The 19495-nt window shown below is 45.2% G+C and overlaps 1 protein-coding gene across 3 annotated transcripts; it reads left to right on the plus strand.

Moving 5' to 3' along the window:
• Positions 1 to 1862: 1862 nt before the first annotated feature.
• CCZ1 (CCZ1 homolog, vacuolar protein trafficking and biogenesis associated) lies at positions 1863 to 19013 on the plus strand. Of its 3 annotated transcripts, XM_044433620.1 has the most exons (16): positions 1870 to 2047; positions 3456 to 3553; positions 4856 to 4949; positions 5322 to 5396; positions 6949 to 6996; positions 7337 to 7420; positions 8750 to 8925; positions 10682 to 10763; positions 10961 to 11022; positions 11279 to 11390; positions 12695 to 12728; positions 13348 to 13465; positions 14128 to 14205; positions 16431 to 16589; positions 17532 to 17659; positions 18649 to 19013. In XM_044433620.1, the coding sequence occupies exons 1-16, from the start codon at positions 1937 to 1939 to the stop codon at positions 18702 to 18704; spliced, it is 1515 nt and encodes a 504-aa protein (XP_044289555.1). In that variant the 5' UTR covers positions 1870 to 1936; the 3' UTR covers positions 18705 to 19013. The 3 variants fall into 3 exon arrangements, 2 of the variants coding, with proteins under 2 accessions (XP_044289555.1, XP_044289557.1); XR_006415067.1 differs by lacking the exons at positions 17532 to 17659; positions 18649 to 19013 and adding an exon at positions 14495 to 14658 and having other exon boundaries at positions 1863 to 2047; positions 16431 to 16539; XM_044433622.1 differs by lacking the exon at positions 14128 to 14205 and having other exon boundaries at positions 1874 to 2047.
• The last annotated feature ends 482 nt before the right edge of the window (positions 19014 to 19495 follow it).

The following is a 19495-nucleotide window of genomic DNA, read 5'->3' on the forward strand; positions in this document are numbered from 1 at the left end:
TCTTTGAGACAACTGTCAGTATTAGGGAACTAGGAAGCAAATTTTTCTAGATAAGAACTTGTCTAAAGTTCTCTAGACAAGAACACCTACTGAGAAGGGTGTTGAAGGAAGGAACTCTTAGCAAGCTTTACAGGTGTTTCTCCTCCAGACATAAAAATAGGAAAATTTCTACACAAAGAGAGAGGGCATGTACTCATTTAATTTGGCTCCCAAAAGCTCCAGAAAATTCTGCCACAAGTCTGCATGTGCCTAGTTCCTGCATGGAGACTGGTGACTAACCCTAGTGTCCTCTACTTCAAAGGTGGGAACCTTGTGGCCTCCCAGATGTGGCAGAACACCAAGTCCCAACAGCCCCAGCCAAGATGGTCAGTGAGTTGATGAGAGTTGTGACCCAGCAACACGCAGAAGACCTCAATTTCCTCACCCTGCTTGGCTTGACCTTGCAATGGGAAAACGGGCTGTTTCCTTGTGCATCTTGGTTCCCAGTTTGCTTTTAAGCAGCATTACCACCTTCTTCTCCCTTTCTGTGCCTCTAGTCATAAGGAAACATAAAAAGCCACAGTTCTTAGCACATCCTGTGAAACATTTTACGATGAAGGCATTAACAGTAACACCATCTTTAAACTGATGCTCAGATTTACACGTCTGCTGTACATGAAATCCCTTTGTAATAGCACCAGATTTACACCACGTTTCTTTAGGATTAAGAACCGCACTGTTGTTTTCCAGCCAAGGTTTTTGGCATAACTCTTCTAGATAAATAAAACACGGAGACTGTATGCTTGTGCCATTATCAGGCAACAAGTGCATTTTAGGGCAATTGCATTACGAAAGGGCAGTGAGAGAAATAGACTTTTGCTGGAAAAACATGAACGAATACAATTCTGTGATTTTTGAGCTTCTAAGAACTGGGGATTCAGTGTGATGAGCACCAGACTGAGGTTGTCATTGCACTCAGATTCAAATTCTTTCTTGCATCTTTCTTACATCTCACTTGGAGACTGAATGCTGCCAGTGACTCTCAGCCTGACCTATTTCCCTAACATGGAAGAGGATCGTGTGCGCCATCCTGGCTCCTTGGAGGGAAGGTGGGAAGTCACGAAACGAACAAGTAAGAGCTCACCATGGTCTCCGAAAGAAAATTATAAAACACCTGGAACTGAAGAGGAACTACCCAAATCAGGAAGGACTACCTAACTCCCTCCAAAACAAGCCAGTGGATTAAAAATAGCCCTACACCTACAGCCCCGAGGCTCTCTGCACACGCTCAGGGATTCAGCGTGCAGGCCCCAAGGAGGCAGCATGGGGCATGAGCGGCCAAACTTGGGGGCCTTCGCTCCGGCAGCGCCCGCAGCAAGATGCCTCCACAGGCCACGGCAGCAGGAGGCGCGGGCGCCTTCCTGCCCCGCGTGTGGCCCCCCAGGGGCCCCTGCTCCGGCCGCCGCCCAGGCTCAAGGGGGGCCACGGGCGCCGCGCGGCCTGCAGCGCTCCGCCGCTGCTCGCCTCACCTCGAAAGCCCCCGGGAGCCGCCGGTGCGGGCCTCGCAGTCCCGGCCGGAGCGTGCGCCAGGGGGCCGGGCCCGGGCCCGGCGAGCGCGCTTGTCCTCCTGGCGCCGCGCGGCCCTGGCCCGGCCGCGAAGGGCTCGCAGCGCGACATTGGGGAGGCAGCCACCGACCGCCGGCCCGCGAGGGAAAGGGCGGCCCGGGCGCGGCGAGCAGGGCGGGCGCGGCGCTTCCGGGGCGGAGGAGGAAGCGCGGGCGAGGGCGGCGCGGGGCCCGCGGGTAGGCCGCGCGGGAGGGAGCCGGCCAGAGGGCTGACAGGGCGGTCCGTCGTCGGCGCCGGGCCCGGAGCTGCGCCTCGCCTCGCCTCCCGCGCCTCCCGATGGTGCTCGGCGACGGCGGCGGCCGGCCCCAGGCGCTCTCCCTTCAGGCCCCCCATGGCTGCGGCGGCGCCCGCGGCCGGGCTTGCCGGGCAGGAGAAGCTGCTGGCGCCGGCCCTGCTCAGCTTCTTCATCTACAACCCGCGGCTGGGCCCCAAGGAGGGCGAGGTACGGGCCGACTCGGCCGGCCGGCCGGGATCGGGGTCGGGGAGCGCGGAGCAGCCGCGGGGAAGGCCGAAGGCTTGCTCCGGGGGCTAAAAAAGAGTTTGGGGGCGCGGGAACGACTGGCCGGGCAGGAGGCCGCTGCCATGAAAGCCGTGGGAAGGATGCGGCGCTGGCAGGAAGCGGGTATTTTAACGTTTCGTTTATTTAGGACGCAGTGCTGTGCATGTTGAGGCGGGGGGCAGGGGAGCCTTGCAATTCCCAGCATCCCCCCACTGGCTGGGGGATGCTGGGAATTGTAGGACACCCCCCCCCGCGCGCCCCTCAGCATGCATAGGAAAGCACCTTAAGATGCTTTGCGTTCTGCTTTTCAGTTGATAGATGGTGCTGGGTGCTTAAAAGATCTGGTGCTCAGGCTCACAGGGCAAAAGCAACGCACTGGTTGGCACAGACTTAAAGTCCCCCCCCGGGGGGGCGTTTAAAGGATGCTGCCTCCTGTGGACATTCCTGTTTGTAAAGAGAGATGCCTGGACAGGCAAGGGGAGGGCATCAAATTTGAGAATAAAACGTCAAGCGTAAAGATTGGGGAGGGGGCAACAGCAGTGAAGCCCATGTAGGCCAAAGCTAGCTACTCCAGGGGGCTCAGATGCAACAGAGATCATCAAAGCCCCTGAACCTTTTTTTCAGCAGGATGGTGAGGCACATGGCCTCTCCGAGGTGGGGGACAGGTGTGATTGAATGCTAAAAGTATTTAGATGTGTGCATGGGTGTACTGCTTGTTTACATGTTTGTATGTAAACTGTTTTTATATTCTGTACAAGGTTGCAGTTTTAAGGTTTTTAATTTCTGTAAGCTGCCCGGAGAGCTTTGGCTATTGGGCAGTATAGAAATGTAATACATAATATGAGAAGGATTTATTTATAGTGAAAGACAGGTGGGATGTATTTGTTATATTTAAGATGCTTCAATATCATTGTATTGTGTTTATATCCCACCTTTAATGTCCTGCCGTTCTTTTTAAAGAGAGAGTTCTAATAAAATTCTTAACACAAACTTAAAATACATCCATGCATTTCTGGTAAAATCAGAGCAGAACTAAAAGAGACAATAAGAAAGTCCAATCCTAACTAACCCTAACCTATATTGGCTTGGAAGAGAAAATGTTTGTGTCCAAATATCCGAGACAGCCCTTTGGCATCTTTTCTTGTTAGACACTTATTATTTCTTAAATATCTCTGGACTATTGTGGAATCTTTTTTTAAAATTCACCATAATACTTATTTTAGATATGTATAGTGAATTCAGGCATAATGAAAATGCGTGACATTGCAAGAGTGAGGTGTCAAGACTTCATGCATCATTGAAGCATATTAATATTTGTATATTTTGATTCATCACTGTTTACTTTTTTCAGGAAGAAAAAAAGATTCTCTTTTATTACCCAAATGAAGTAGAAAAGAATGAAAAAATTAGAAGTGTTGGATTATGTGAAGCCATAGTACAATTCACAAGGTACTAAGTTCCACATTTATTGTTCTTTTACTGGGAGCATAAAGCTTCCTAGATGCTTTACAAAAAGGTACTTTTGAGAAGCACTTTGCCCAAATGGTGTTCAGGCGTGACAATCCAGCATCATAATCTTGTCATTTGTTGGACCATCGCCCAATTTAAAGAAGTCCAAGCCAATTGAGCATACAGATCTTGGCTGATTGATTACTTATTAAGTACTCAGGGCAACTTACATGGTTCCCATGTCCCATTTTATCCTTCCAACAGCCTTACTACTGAGAAAAGACTTGACCAACGTTGTCCAGTGGGCTTCACAGTTGAGTGAAACTTGAACCTGGGCTCTCCTCCTATTTCAACCTGCTAGCTGCTATTCCATTTTAGCTGTCAGATGTCACTTTAAACCAGGAATCATGGCTTCATAAACCACAGTGGGAATGAGGGGTGTGCACTCACCTGTTGCCTTCTTCGGCTTTGCTTCTCCCCTTTGGGAGCAGGTGGCATTGAAGGGGATAGATCTGTGATAATTCTGAACCTCATAGTTAAATGGGCCTAGACAAGTGAAGATTCATAAGGCTAAGTTAAGCTGGCTTCCGATTAAGCCTGCCTGCTAGTAAAACCAGCACCTGTGAATCAAGAAGTGTGCTTCCTTTGTTCTTAATGCCTGCAACATCATGTACACACGTCATCTAGCTAAGAAGGAGCGTTTCTCCTGGACATGTGTGTTGGTACCAGCCACTTGCAGTTCCTAGAAATTGTTGCTGATTAACTGAGTCACCTTTTGTTGATGTTACGATTTTTAAAAAATCCTTACGGCGTGATCCATGGTCACTAGACACATTCTGGATGGCCATAGGATTTTCCAATCACAGCTCCAGCCTCAAGAAGCTGCTCCAAGGATGGAGCTGAGATTCCAAGGTGGGAGTGCCCACCTGCGTAGCAGGTGCAGACGGAGTTGCATTGGTGTGGCTCTGAGGTTCTGGGAATGCTCCTGGAGGCATGCTTTTGGGGACAAGAAATGGGAGCATTCAGAGAGAGTCTGGCAGAACCTGCTGTTCCTTCCTGTCCACTCTGAGGCTGGACAGACAGCCCTCCAAATGTTTCGTGTGGTAGAGGTCGTGTGGAAGCGAGCTTTGTTCCCATCATGCACGGGTATCTGTAATCTTGCCATTTTATTGGGTGCACTGGATTGTACCCTTAATCTAACCTACTAATCAATTAAACATTGCTGCCCTGCTTCATAGTTCATAGATAAGTGAAAATGCCCGTACGTCTGAAATGTTCATTCATATAATATTTCTCCCTTAGGACCTTTAGTCCTACAAAACCTGCAAAATCACTCCATACCCAGAAGAATAGACAGTTCTTCAATGAACCTGAAGAAAATTTCTGGATGGTTATGGTACATAATTGTGTGATGCTATTTTATGACACATTCCATTAGGACTTCTTAAAGCTTCTTTAAATATTTTAAAGGGAGGAAGAGGAATGCATTATTAAACCGTTTTTTCCACTCTCTTCCACCAGAAATGCCCCCAGAGCTCATTGCGTTGGATTTTATTGTTTGTATTATTAATTGCAGCCAGCGTGGAATAGTCAATTTATCTATTTTATTCTCATCTATGTTGTAAGCCATCCAGAGACGCAAGTAATGAATGGCATACACATTTTATTAATTAAAACAAATAAATATTTTGATTCTCTTTCACTGTATAATTAATTTCTAAAAATGGCACTAGTAGCTCTAAATCTCTGTCCTTGTTCCACTTTCAAGGTTGTACGAAACCCCATCATAGAAAAACACAAAGATGGCAAACCAGTTGTTGAATATCAAGAAGAAGAGCTACTGGTAATAACTGTTATTCTCAATATTTAAGAATATTTTGCACATTGTCTTCTGATTAGGTAAATCTAATGTGACCTCATTTTGTTTAGAACTGTCATTTCCGTGAGTTAAATTATTGTGAAGTTCTGTGATAACCACAATGAATTCAGCAAATCAGTTCGTTTACACAAGCATAGATTTGATGTCATTTTTGCTGTTGCTATTAGTTGCAGCTATCTTCTAAGTGTGGATGCAAACTCGAATGTATTTTTAATAACACAACACGATTAGCCCTCAAGCTTTTGTTCAAAACAAGATGAGGGATACTATATTGCACAATACCAATGGAAAGAAACACCTCAGAGGAGGAGTGTTGGAATAAAGACTAAATTGCCCCAAATCTGAGAGGATGCCTGGGCAGTACTCAGGTTCATAGCAAAGCAGTGATCTTGAGCAGAGCAGTGGTGTAGACCTGACCTCTGAATTGTGTTGTAAATAATACTGGAGGAAGTGGACAGGAAGACTTTTCCATCCCTCCTGCACAGCAGGGCCACCGATAGGCAGCAGACCGTGGCAAGATACAAACAGACTGTTACTTGGTTGGTGTGTGTTGAATTTGGAGTCCCTGAACCAAGTCTGGCCAGCCTGGTGTCCCATTTGCCTACCCCAAGCAGCATTTTAAGCAGCATTTTAAATGTTAATATTATTGAATTTTATTCGGCCAGGGCGGCTTATTTTATTTTACTGTATTATTTTATTTTACTGTATATATTTTAATTGTTATTGTTTTAATGTATTTTGTATTTTATTTGATGTTGTAAGCCGCCCCGAGGCCTCGGCAAGGGGCGGCATAGAAATGTTTAAATAAATAAATACATACATACATACATACATACATACATACCCCCTGGGTTCCTCACACCCTGTTCTTGCCTTCCTACCCCCTTTCTCCCCAACAGCCTGCCTTTTGCTGGTTTCCTGGCTTACGCAGATTTTTTGGATTTGAAATCCCTTTTCTAAGTTTTACACGCCAGCAGGGAAAGCTTTAAGCTACAATATGCCAGCATTTGGGGTATCTTGGCCCCACAATGGAATGCAGCCCCCAAAGAGCATCTCTCCTGCATTTGCTCCTCCAAAAGCTTGCAGTGTTTGTGGCTGCGGAGGGCAGCTCTGTCGTGTGCCGTAACAGCAACACGGAACATCCAGTTTGAGGTGGCAGCCGCTGGGATGAGGCCTGTGGGAGAACACTGCTTCCCATGGGCAGCTGGCTGACTGCTGCAGGAAGCAAGATGCTGTCCTTTGGGCTGTCAGAGGGGATGCCTGAGAGCCAGGATCTGTTCCAGAGCAGCCCCAGGGTCACATTCCAATGGGTTGGGCGGGGGGGGGGGTGGAGCGCAGGAAGCAGCCCTATGCTGAGTTGGACTATTGGTCCATCCGGCCCAGTATTGGCCAGAGCGAGTGCAGTGGCTCTTCCAGCAGAAATACTGCAGTCCTACCTGGAGACACAGGGGGCCCATCAAAATATTTTATTTGTATCATTTTTAGGATAACTCTCTGATTTCTGTGTCTTTTCCAGGATAAAGTTTATAGTTCAGTGTTACAGCAGTGTTATAACATGTACAAGGTAGGTTCTGTACAAATTTGTCTAAGGTGCTTGCTTAAATCTGACCCAGCTCTGATTCACAGAAAGCTCCTCTTGTCCAAAGTTTGTTATGCAAATCTCAGTCATATGCATAGTTGTCTCTATTTTCAGCAGGGGGAAGGGAATATCATAGGCTGCTAATCATAAATGCAGTAGCTCACCTTCGCTCTAAACGTATCAGGGAGCACTCTGTAGTCTTATTACTTCTAAAAGACCTGCACCTGGAATTGCAGAACTAGCAATTGCACCTTGATGAACGGGCCTGCTTGCAATGACTGTATTTCCAAACAAGTTTTTTTTTCTTTTTCAAAATAATCGTTAGCTTTTTAATGGTACATTCCGGAGAGCCATGGAAGATGGAGGTGCCCGTGTTCTGAAGGACAGGCTAGAGAAATTCTTCCATCGGGTAAGGTATTTTTTATGGTCCAAGCAGCTGGTGCATGTTAGGGTTAAGGCAGTTTTCTCGGTGCTTGGAGACCATGTTGGGAAAGTATAATGAGCTCAGACAGTGATTTTCTGGGCTGCTCTGGGGAATCTTTGCAGTTTCTCAAGATTCATAAGAACAGGATGGTTGCTAGGTCAAATGAAAGGCCTCTCTGGTTCAGCATTTTGTTTAAAAAGGAGAAAGGAATTATCATTTTGAATAATGCAAGTTGGTGCAATCTCTTGAATTAGATTACTGCAGTGTGATCTGTATGGGGCTGCCCTTGAAGGCAGTTCAGAAGCTGCAGCTTTTGCAAAATGCAGCAGTCAGGCTAAAAACAGGTCTGAACTTACTAGATCTCTTCCGGCGCACTTGCATTAAATGCCTGTATCCCTCTAAGCCCTATTCAAAGTGCTGGCTATAACCTACAAAACCATGTATGCCACAGAACCGCAATGCTTGACAGAATATTGTTCCCAACTGTCATCGCCCAGGACACTACAATCAACATCTGGGGACTTCAGGTGCCAACTCTAAGGACAAAAACGGGGGGGGGGACTTCTCAGGGGTAGCCCCCATCATAGAGTGACCTCTCCACCAAGGCCTTCTGGCTCCAACCTTGTCATCCTTGTGTCACCAGGTTAAAACAGCCCTTTCAACCAAGATATTTAAAGATACGTGTTTCTGTGCTCAAGGGGAGTACTCATCCCAGGTGCTTGACACATCTACCCTGTACCATAAACTGTCTTAGTCGCTTTCATTTGTTTTTAAATTTTTGGATTTGGAAGGTGTTTATGGCGTTTTATTGTATTGTCTGTTTTATGAATGGTGGTAAAGCACCTAGAGAGCTTCAGCTATTGGGCAGTGCGGCAATGAAATAAACATATAGTGTCAAAGATGAAGGCAATTTGGAATTGTCTGTGCATTAACTCAAACTGTGCTTTGTACAAGTGACACTTTTCTGAGATAAGACAAATCAGGAAAATACAGTATAGACCAGGGGTGGGCAGCTGGTGACCCCCAGATGTTTTCATCGACAGCTCCCAGCGGCACTTTCGACTATGTAGGAATTGTGGGCCAAATCATTTGAAGGGCCATGAGTTGCCCACCCCTTTCAAAAACAAAGCAGGAATTGAACATTCAGATCTCTGTCCCCTTGCCCAGAACCAGGGGAAGAAACACAAGCCAAGGGCTTGTCCTAGGTCATGCTTGTGACTACAACCTGTGTTTTGTTTCTGTATCCGCCAAAGGAGGCTGCTGTGTTTGCACAAAGGCAGGCATTCACACCATTTCCCTCTGTTCATTCTTCAGTACCTGCAAACACTTCATTTACAGTCATGTGACCTGCTGGATGTTTTTTGTGGAATCAGCTTCTTTCCACTGGATAAAATGACTTATTTGAAAATTCAGTCGTTTATCAATAAGATGGAAGAAAGTTTGAGCATAGTGAAATACACTGCCTTTCTTTACAACGATCAGCTCATCTGGTAGGTACCAAAAGGAATGCGATGACCTGAGAGATGGCTGGTTTGTGCATGCATTCTGCTCAGCTGTCAAGAAGCCAGGCTGATCTTGTGCTAGTGATCAGCAGCTTGTTGTCCTCCAGATGTTTTATTTATTTTTATTATAAAATTTCTATGCTGCCCCATTCGCCGAAGCCTCGGGGCGGCTTACAGGACAAGGCCCTTTGGCTATGGCAGCTGGAGCTAATGGAATTGTAGACGGAAATATCTGAGCATAGCAAGTTGCACAAGCTAGCCACCCTCTTTGAGTTTAACCTACCTCATAGGATTGTGGTAAGCATAAAATATGGGTTGAGAAGCCTACAGATGCCACCCTGAGCTCCTGGGGAAAAGGCAGTCTGTGTGTGCGCACACACATGCATTAAAGGGAAGTCAAGAGTGCCCGAGCATGCAAGCTGCATGGAGTCAATCACTAAGTTTGGGGAATTTGGTGCGGGGGTGAGATAGGGGTACTTGAGCAGCAACAAAAATAAGCCCACGTCTAGAAACCAGCTTCCCCTCTCGCTGACAGTGAGTTCTGAAACTTTTTAAGAGTTCTGACTATTGCTGAAACAGATCCAATGCCAAGGACATGATTATTGTTTCTAGTTTATCAGTTGTGTGCAACCCAATGGTTTCATAGGTGCAGGGTAAGCCATATACCAGCAATTGTCTCTAAAACTGAGAAATCAGTTGAGTAGCAAAAGAGACAGCTTTGCAAGCAAAGGAGATAAATGCAATGTTTTCAGAACCCTTAATCTCTCAGGATCTGCATAATACTCAGTCCCTTGGCACACGCACTATATCATTCTTCAGAGTATTTAATTTTGAAGGAAAAGATAAACTAAGCACCTCAAATATGGGACCGGTGGCATATTTGCAAGTAACCCAAAGCTCTCTTTGACCGTCATGACTTCATTGAGAGAAAATGTTGTGTTTCAAACCGAAACAAAGAAATGTCCGCAGTTTGCAGCCTCGATGTAATTTAAACCCAAGAGCTCTCCTTCAGCTGTGTTTGATTTCAGGGTGTTTATTGACATGGCACAGCTGCACTGGGCATCCAGTTTCATTAGAGAGTCGTAGTTCAAGGGTTTCCTATTCAAAAGTGATTAAAGAGTCAAGAGAGAATGCGCCCAAGCTTAGACAAGAAGTACTTTACAGATGACTGCACACAATAATTACACGTTAGAGGAGGATTAAAATTGGGTTTCCTGCATTTGTGTTCCCAAGACTCTGGCCCTAACAATTAACCAGCGCCTGCTTGTACTGTGAATCCAGGTTCAAGGCCCACATGCTTCTTTTTGGATGTGCCCTTTTTCTTCAAGCTCGTGTGTCAAACCTGCTTCCTATGGATAGTGTTTGCTTATCATTCAAAGGTGGGCTTTCCAACCAGTGTGTTTTTACATTTTTCTTGGCCATTACCCTTTTATTAAGTTTTTTTTAGTGGGGGCTTTGCCGTGCTTCAGAGCCAAGGGTTGCCCTCCATGGCCAGCTTTTTTGGGAGTGATAAGTCCGTTGGGTGGCAATTCATGCCATCTCCAGATGAAGAGAACTCTGACAGGTACGCAGAGAAAGACCCTTTTCCTGTCAGACCTTGGAGAGCTGCTACCGCCACGAGTGAAGTCAATACTGGGCTCAAGGAACCAGTTGTCTGTAGCAACATAAGGCAGATTAACGGGTGAGAGCTAAGCATAGTCAAGCCTAGTTGGTATGTGGTTAAATTTATTGTTTGATGTTTCAGGAGCGGATTGGAGCAGGATGACATGAGAATTTTGTACAAATATCTCACCACATCTTTGTTCCCAAGGCATATAGAGCCAGAGGTAAGTCCTGAAGTCCTTTTAATGAAAATGGCTTGTTTTATAAAGGGGGGTACTCCATTGCACAACTTTTCTTCTTGGGGTGGATTGCCAGGATTTGTACATGCCACAGGCAGCTTTATCCTCCAGGTCAGTGAGGTCTGATGTAGGTCAATGAAGTGGGGAGGAAGACGTTTCCTTAATAATTCCTTTTGCTTCAGTTGGCAGGGAGAGATTCCCCAATACATGCAGAGATACCTGGAAATCTGCAGCACTATGGAAGGTAACTATTTTTCATCTCTCAAAGTATTTCTTGCCTCTAGGCCTTGCTTACACCTACCAAGAAGTAATCCTGATTTTTCCTTCCACATTTGACGTACCTGTTTGTACCTTGAATATTAATCAGAACTTTCGGTGATGTAAAAAGCAAGGAGATGCTGATGAGTGCACTGTGCCATGTCTGTCCGTCTGTTTCCACCTCTTTTTGGGGTTAGACAAAAGTCGGCTAGTTATGCACCTGTCCTGCCTTTGCCTTTTAGGTTTCTCACTGGACCACTGAATCTGAATGACCCAGAGGCAAAATGCAGGTTGCCCAAAATATTTGTAAACACAGCAGGTGCTTATGAAGAGCTTCATTTAATTGTATATAAGGTAACTGCCAAATGCTTTTCCATTCACTGTAATAGGATGTTACCCTCTATTTTAGTAATGGTGTATATATCAATCTGTTAATGTATAAATGGTAAATTTAGCAATCTAGCTTGGGTGAAGGAGTTCTGTGTCTCTCATTTCTTGGTAGGCATGGCCTAGAGCAGGGGTCTCAAACTCAACTGACCTGGGGGCCGCTGGAAGTAGAGTCTGGGTGAGGCTGGGCCGCAGCAAGTATTCCACCACCGCTGTGGTGGTGGGCCGCTCATCCCGCGTGGTGGGCCGCTCATCCCGGAGGCCGACCTGGGCGCCGCCAGCGCTTTGAAGGCCGCAGGGACCCCCCCCCCCCCGGTGCCCCGCCTGTCTGGGCAATTGGCCCGTGGGCCGCAAGTTTGAGACCCCTGGCCTAGAGCACTGAAAAACTTCCTGGAATATGAGTAATGGGGTGGAAACTAAAAAATCTTCTTGCTTTATCTTAGGTTGTAGGCTTCATCTTAAGGCTTTGAAAAAAGCCTTTGGAAAAAAATGTACTGAAATTGGAAATACTTCAGAGTTAGCATGAATGAAATGAAGCTGAAAGTCCTACTTTGTGACAGGCACTATTATATAAACCTAGAAAAGCTGCAGGTTAACAAAAATCATCTAAGAATAGCCAGCTGTGCTCTCATTCACATTTTGGGAAAGAAGGCTATTGGCAGAGCTGGATCATAACCAGCAGCTTCGGTCAAGTCATGGGTAACTTCCAGAAAACATGCCTTCTGGCCCTTCCTGATCTTGTGTTTGCATGTTGGCAAGATGGGGGGGGGGGAATCCCACAAGTGCAAAAGGTCTCTGAGCATCAAAGAGAGCACACAAGGAACTCTGCCCTTGGCCTGATTTATTTCAGATCATGTAGCGGGCAGAGCATTTATTTTGCAGCATTAAGGTTTCCACAACTCTTACATTAACGTGTCTGTGGTACAGGCCCATTACCTGTCAGAGGTATGGCTGGAGAACTTGCAGCTGACCAGATGTTGCTGGACTATAATCCCATCTTCCTGACCGTTGTCCATGCAGGCTGGGCCTGATGGATCCCAACAACTTCTGGGAGTTGGATTCTAACATCTGCAGGGTAGCAGGTTTCCTACCCCCAGTCTAAAGTACCTTCATATCCTGTGGGAGCTTCCTTGGATCAAGAGTTTAGTGATGTCTGCTTAGACCAACATTCTTTGCATACCTCGTGGAACAGAGCTTAACTCTTAACAGTCGAGCGTATCCATGGGACAGAGAAAAGACTGTTCTTATGACAAATCTGTTGTCTCTTTCAGGCTATGAGTGCAGCTGTCTGTTTTATGATTGATGGTGAGTATCCGTATTCCTTGAAATAACTTTGGGAGATTTAATTCATTTTGTCTTTGGCAAATCCTGTCATTTTGAACATTCGCCATGGTTTATTTAGTCATTAACTTTTTGATGGCATGTTCCTGGTATTACAAGGGTCTCATAATGAAAGGTCTGTTTAAACTGTTTCCCGTATCAGTGAAGCAAAAAAGGACAACATTGTTGTCTTCGACGATTACCAGACTCTGCAGTTTACCCATTTTTAAGCACTACTCAGGCCCACTGAGTTCCACAAGACTCACTCACAAACAGTTGCGCAGAGGACAAGAAATGTCAAAAACTGTTCCAGCCACACCCAAATATTCTCATGCACAGGACTGCCACACCTGATCCCCCAGCTGCTGGAGGGTTAGTATCTTTTGGAGAGCTGAGGCTTCTCGGATGTGAATGCTGGCAGATGTTCCGCTGCATTCTGTGAACAACTGCATTTACAGAATCCCAGTGCCTTGAGTGTAACAGACAGCTGAATCTTCTCCATTACCCCTGTAAATATTTGATACATCCTCTTTATGCTGTATGTTTGGCTGGGATTATACATGTGGAAGGAACCCTCACTGCTCTGTTTCATCCTTTTCCACAGCCTGTATTCAACCTACGCTGGAGTTTTGCCGTAAACTTGACAGCATTGTCGGGCCTCAGCTCACAGTATTAGCTTCAGATATATGTGAACAATACAACATCAACAAAAGGATGTCAGGGTCGGTACTGCCTCCACTTCCATTGCAAAACATCTGCTTGTTAATTTGGAACTGGTATTTAAAGACTCCCTGAAATAGGCAAATAGCTGCTTTTAAAGCGCTGGAATGCCTCTCCTAAATCTTAGGCTGTAAGGGCTTTAAGTGACAGTATTCTGGGCTGGATTTGGTTTATTGTTTTGTGATTTTGGTCCCAGCTGTTTTCCCTTTCCTCCCACCTGCTGCTGGAAAGGTGCCCATGAGAGCTTTTCCCAGATTGAATTCAGCCCTTGGGCTGAAAGGTGTTCCCACCTTTGCCCTCTTGCCTTTTGGAAGGCAGGATGCCTGCCCTTGTCTGTTGTGCGTGGAGTAATTCCATGCGTCGAGCAACTGGTTCTGGCCCCAGTGGGTGTGCGGAAAGTCATTGTTCAGGGCGGCTTGGGGATGTCCCATCATTAAGTGACTGCTACATAGCTCAGCAGTATCCTTGCCCTCTTGGCAGCTCTCTTACCACTTCTCATAAATGGGAATCCGATACACAGATAAAAGGAAGCAGAGATGAGGCACTGTGGCTTGCAGATTGGCTAGAAAAGATACTTGCGGGCTTGGTTGCCATGTGAACAGAAACCCACCTTGCTCACCAAGGACAGGCAAGGTGGATTTCCTTGGTTTCATTCTCATCCCAGGTTTGGAGGCAAACAGATCCAAGGCACTGGGAGGGAGCTAGGCCACAGAGGCCTGTCCTGTCCAGTGAGGTTTACAAGGTACGTTCCCTGGGGAGGCAAAGGAACCCAAGAAAATACTTGTGTTTCCGGAGCACAGCTGGGTGAGGAGCATGCAGTCTGCACTGGTGTTTGATGGCACAGATTGGGCTGCAACTGGAGTGGGAGGAAGCGGTTGGTCCCTTGGCTTTTGGGCAGCTTCTCAGGCGGGCATGGTGGAAGAACTCTGCTTTCCTAGCCAGCACCTGCATTTTCTTGGAATCCCATCTCTTCCTCTGGGTTTCCTGCAGCTAGTGAGACATGCGTACAGCAAAAAAACTTTGCCTGGCAGGTGGCACACCTCTAAAAGATGCCTGAACTCCTCTTGGCCTGTCACTCATCTCATCCTGCTGCCTAGTTATGAAAAAAAGAGGTTCCTTATTTTAGAATAAGGTTGGTGCTTGTAACATGATGAGGAAACAGGACAGTTAGTGGGACTGTACAAGAAATCACAAGGTGAGTTGTCATTTTTCTTAGTACAAAGTGTGGAGGTTTCCTTCTACGGAGACCTTTTCTTAAATAGCTGCAGAGCAGTAACAATTGACAAAACAAATGTTTGTTTTCAACTGCCCTTCATTCCTACAGATCCCAAAGATGATATCAGGGCAATGATTTGGACCAATATCCAAATCTAAGAAAGTTAGAGACTTTTCTCCCTTTGTTTCTAGGCTTCTTAACAACCTTATTATCAATACCCCAATGTCAAAGATATTTACCATTTCCAAGATTCAACCACAGCTTTACATTATGATTTTTGTGTGCAACTGTCTTACTTGTCCTTGGGTGTATTTGTTGATTACCACTCAAAATATTCGGCTGAATCAAAATGATCAATTGCTAGTCTTATTTCAGCGTGGCCGTTCTGAGAGTAAGCCTTTATACCAGTAATTGAGCTGAGCTATTAAGTACCTACTTTTTTTTAATGGTGTCAGCAGATTAAAGTGACCGGAGCTTATCTGATTAAGTCTGCCTTAAACTTTAATGTCGTCGTATCCTGAGAACCTGATCCAGCCTCTCTTGGTGCTAATGAAGTTGGCTAGCTCTAGGCTTGAAGTGTCCTGCAGCATTTTATCACAAAGGAAGCACTAAGTTGTAAACGTTTGAATACTTAAAAATTTCCAGGTGACAAAAAACTCAGTCTTCTGGTCAGAGACAAATTCTGTCCAAGTTTTCAGCCTGTTAAACTGACCAGCCCTGGATCTGGCATTTTCTTCTCAGGTTGCAGTTCACTTTTTTAATTGCACGTGGTTCAAAGTGCAGTTCTGGTTTCTAACTGTAAAGTTGGCAGAAGCTCCTTTTGAGCGGGCTCAGTGGCAGTTTTGCTTATACCTGTTCAACTTGTTGAATTTGGTGGATGTGACCATAAGCCATCGCGGTTGGCTGGGAAACAACAGCAGTTGAGTGGCAAATCACATGCTTTCTGTGCAGGAGATTCCAGTTTCCCAGTTCAAATCCCAGCATCTCCAATTCAAAGAAGCAGAGGGTGTGAAAGAAACCCATTTGAAACCATGGAGTTCAATTACAGTCCTAGGCTAAAGGTGATGCTGGCTGGGGCATTTTGGGAGTTTAGACAGGCCTTTTTTCTGTCTAAACTTGCACAGGATTGCAACCTGAACGAACCAAGAAACCCCTGGACCTGATGCAAGGAAAGGTTTTGATGAGTTTCCCCACCTTTGCCCAAGATAATCCACTGCTTCCTGTTTTGTTTAGTTTTCCACAAAACAAGATAAACACTGCTTGGATGATTGCTTCAGCTGATCAGGAAGGAAACATTTTCCCTGATTTTACCTACTATAATCAGCCAAGCTTAACTCCACAGCCGGGCCAGCATCCACAACCACTTTCCACTTCTTAACACGGAAGGAGGTGCCATGCAGCCGCGGCGGCAGCCTTTGCCTCTTCTCATTTCTGGATTAGCGTTTCTTGGGAAGATGAGCCATTCCCAGTTGCCTGATCCCACAGCAGCCTCAGCGAATCAAAAAGTTCACCCGTTCAGCTTGTCAGAGGCTAATGTTCTTAAAAGCTGGCAGGAACATTCTTTCAACTGCAGCTTTAAAAATTAAAGGGTGCATCCAGGGGTTTCATGACATTAGTAAGCCACTTAGTAAGTCTGAAATCAATGCCCAGCTATCTCTTGTCTGCAGCGTGTGTGAATTTGTTCTCTGTGCTTCAAGGACTGCCACTGTTGCTTGTGTGACCCTTTTTCTTCCCTGTGGTTTGTTTTCCAGGTCAGAGAAGGAGCCCCAGTTTAAATTTATCTACTTCAACCACATGAACCTGGCAGAGAAGAGTACAATTCACATGAGGAGAACGCCCAGTATCTCGCTCACTTCGGTTCACCCTGACTTGATGAAGATCCTTGGAGATATCAATAGTGATTTCACTAGGTAACTCAGGCTCTTCTGCCTGTCTTAAGACCAGCAATGAAATACTGTCTGAACGCTACTTCGCTTGCATTGATAAATCAGATAGTGCATCATCTGATACAGTTTTAGCTGCAATCAAAGCAATGTGTTGAAGTATACATCTTCAGTGCATATGAGTGTTTCTGTAGGGTTATAGCTGTCCTTATTGTTTAAGAATCAGAATGAGTATTATATCCTGCTTATACTGAGGGTTTTTTTAAAATGTGCCCATTTACAGATAGAGAAAGTGAGGCTGGAATGCCTGAAAGTGGCCCAGTGCCATAATATAGAAATTTAATATAATGTTATGACATGTAATAGAAGGTTTAATTGCAAACCAGGGTGGTTGAGTGCCTGTAGGACTAAAGACAGAAGTGAGCTGTTGATAATGAAGAAAAGGAAATATTGGCTTGTTTGGGTAAAGAAAACATCAGAATAGGAAGAGAACCCACAAAAGGTGCATACACCCCAGAAACAACCCAGTGACGATTGAGTATGCTCAGGGGCATCCTGGAGCTCTGGAATGCTGAGCACCAGAACAGCAAAACCAGACTGGGGTAGCAGTGGGCAATAAGCAGGCCTTTCTGACCCCCTGACAAGATCCTGGAGGGAGGGCATATCCCACAAACTGACTAGAACCCTGAAAAGGAGCGTTGCCGTTAGTGCAGGAGGATAGTCTGTCTGCAAGTTCCTCTTGTCGGGGTCAAATCATACTTGTAGCACATTCTACCAGATTTCTAGTTCAGTCCCACAAATCCTACCTGTGACTAGAACTGCTCAATTCAGAAGACTTGAGAGATGTCAAAAACCATCCCTCCATGTTTGACCTACTTTAACTAAAATGGGGGTCTCTCACTACCTTGGCCTGCTTTATTAGTTGTCTGTGCCTCCTAAGATTTTCACCTACAACCCTCCTTCTCCCAGGGTTGATGATGATGAGGAAATAATAGTGAAAGCTATGGGTGACTACTGGATTGTTGGCAAGAAATCCGATCAGCGGGAACTGTATGTAATTTTGAACCAAAAGAATGCGAACCTGATTGAAGTGAATGGTAAGGAGTTGTTAACAATTTGTGTTCCTTAAATAGTCCTGCAATGTTAGGTGCTTGTTACTCCTAAATATTATGTGTGTGTTAAGACAAGGGGAAAAAATCCTAAAACTCAGAGCTCCGAGGGCTGGAGACTACCGGCAGTTGCAGGGCTTCTGTTATTTTAAAACATGCATAAAGGTCCTGCAACTCCCTGCATTCCCCAGCCAGTAAGTAGGGGGGGGTCAAACTATTGGGGGGGGTGGCTGGGGAATGCTGGGAGACTGAGGATTTTTTCCTGGTCTAAGGGTCCTACAATTCCCAACATTCCCTAGCCAACCAAGAGGACTGCTCCCTGCACAAGGAGCCTGTTGTCTGACACAGAGGAAGGGGAGGGGAGGTCGGGATAGAAAGGACCGTAGTATGCAAGTTATATGACAAGGGAAGGCATGTGATGAAGGCATTTAGTAGGTTTTATTCTCTCTAGTAATAGTAACACCTTTTTAAAAAATCAAATCTTGCTGAGGTGTCTTGAGCCAGGCTGGAAATCCAAGGTCAGGCATATTGAATTTGGGGCTCACTTTTGTCAGTTTTAGCAGGGCCCAAAGGTTCTGCACTCTGCTTTTTTATCTATCCCCAGCAGGTTAGCTATTGCAGCAAAAACAATCATGAGTCTTGAGACACCTTACACACTGGTGGAAGTGCCCATGAACATTTAGGCCAGTGTAAGGTGCCACAGGTTTCTTTGTGGTTGAGTTTTTATTTCAAATTGCTTACCAAGCCTTTTTCTGGAGGATCTTTTGTTTTTCTGGGTTAAAAAATTGACAGTGCTGCAAATAACCTGATTTAACTAGGTTAAACATGGTTTGGGACTATAGAGGTCATTTACAAAGCACATGATAGGAATGCCACTGGCATCAGTTCATGTGCTCTAAAAAGCATCTTTTCATCATTGAGCTTGACTGCTTCTAAGCCTCAAAACAGTGTCTTTTCCTCTTTTTTGTTTCCCTCAGAAGAAGTAAAGAAACTTTGTGCAACACAGTTCAACAATATTTTCTTCTTGGATTGATCAGCAAAGGGCCGACTCCTGTGAAGGTGGCTTTAAAATGTGCAAAAAGCATTTTTGTTTACTCTGACAGGTTATTAAGTCATATTATTGACTGGAATAATGACAATAGTAAAGCAATACTTGCTTTGTAAGAATCAAAATTTCTATTAAACTCTACATTACCTGATCATACAATTTTTAGATTTTAAAGTATTTATGTGCAAATTAATTAAAATTGGTCCAAATTAAAGATGTGTCATTCCATTTCTCTGATACTGTTATGTGAATATTTTATTGGAAGAATAAAATTAGTCATTGTTACAATTTTAATGGACCTTTTTCCTCTTTCTTTATACCAGAGCAAAGCTGATGAAATTTTTCTGACCTTATGGACACGTTTTGCAATGTTAGTAGCTTTCATAAGGCAGAGAGACACAAACCACAATAAGGAAACTAAAAATAATAAAAAGGCAAGGCTGCAAAATGCCTCTTGCAGAAAAAGTGGTTGTGTGAATGTTTGCAATGAAATGATCCTGGGTTACTGTTTGGGGTGTTGTTCAGTTAATGAGCTCTTAATGGTTTATCCATGCACGTTGTAATTGGGGTAAAAAGAAGGAGGATTCATCTTAAGGTCTTGGCTAGCCAGGTCAAATGTCATCTATTTAGCTCAGTACTGGCTGTTCTTGACTGGCAGTTCATTTGGGGCAGAGGTATTTTGCCCATTTCCTGGTCCTTTTTTCCCTCTAAAATGAGGTCCTGGGGAATCAAACCTAGGGCCTTTTGCATGTAAAGCAAGGGGCTCTGCTCCCGTC

Source organism: Varanus komodoensis, unplaced genomic scaffold (assembly GCF_004798865.1).
Source record: "Varanus komodoensis strain SLA01 unplaced genomic scaffold, ASM479886v1 scaffold26, whole genome shotgun sequence".
NCBI lineage: Eukaryota > Metazoa > Chordata > Lepidosauria > Squamata > Varanidae > Varanus > Varanus komodoensis.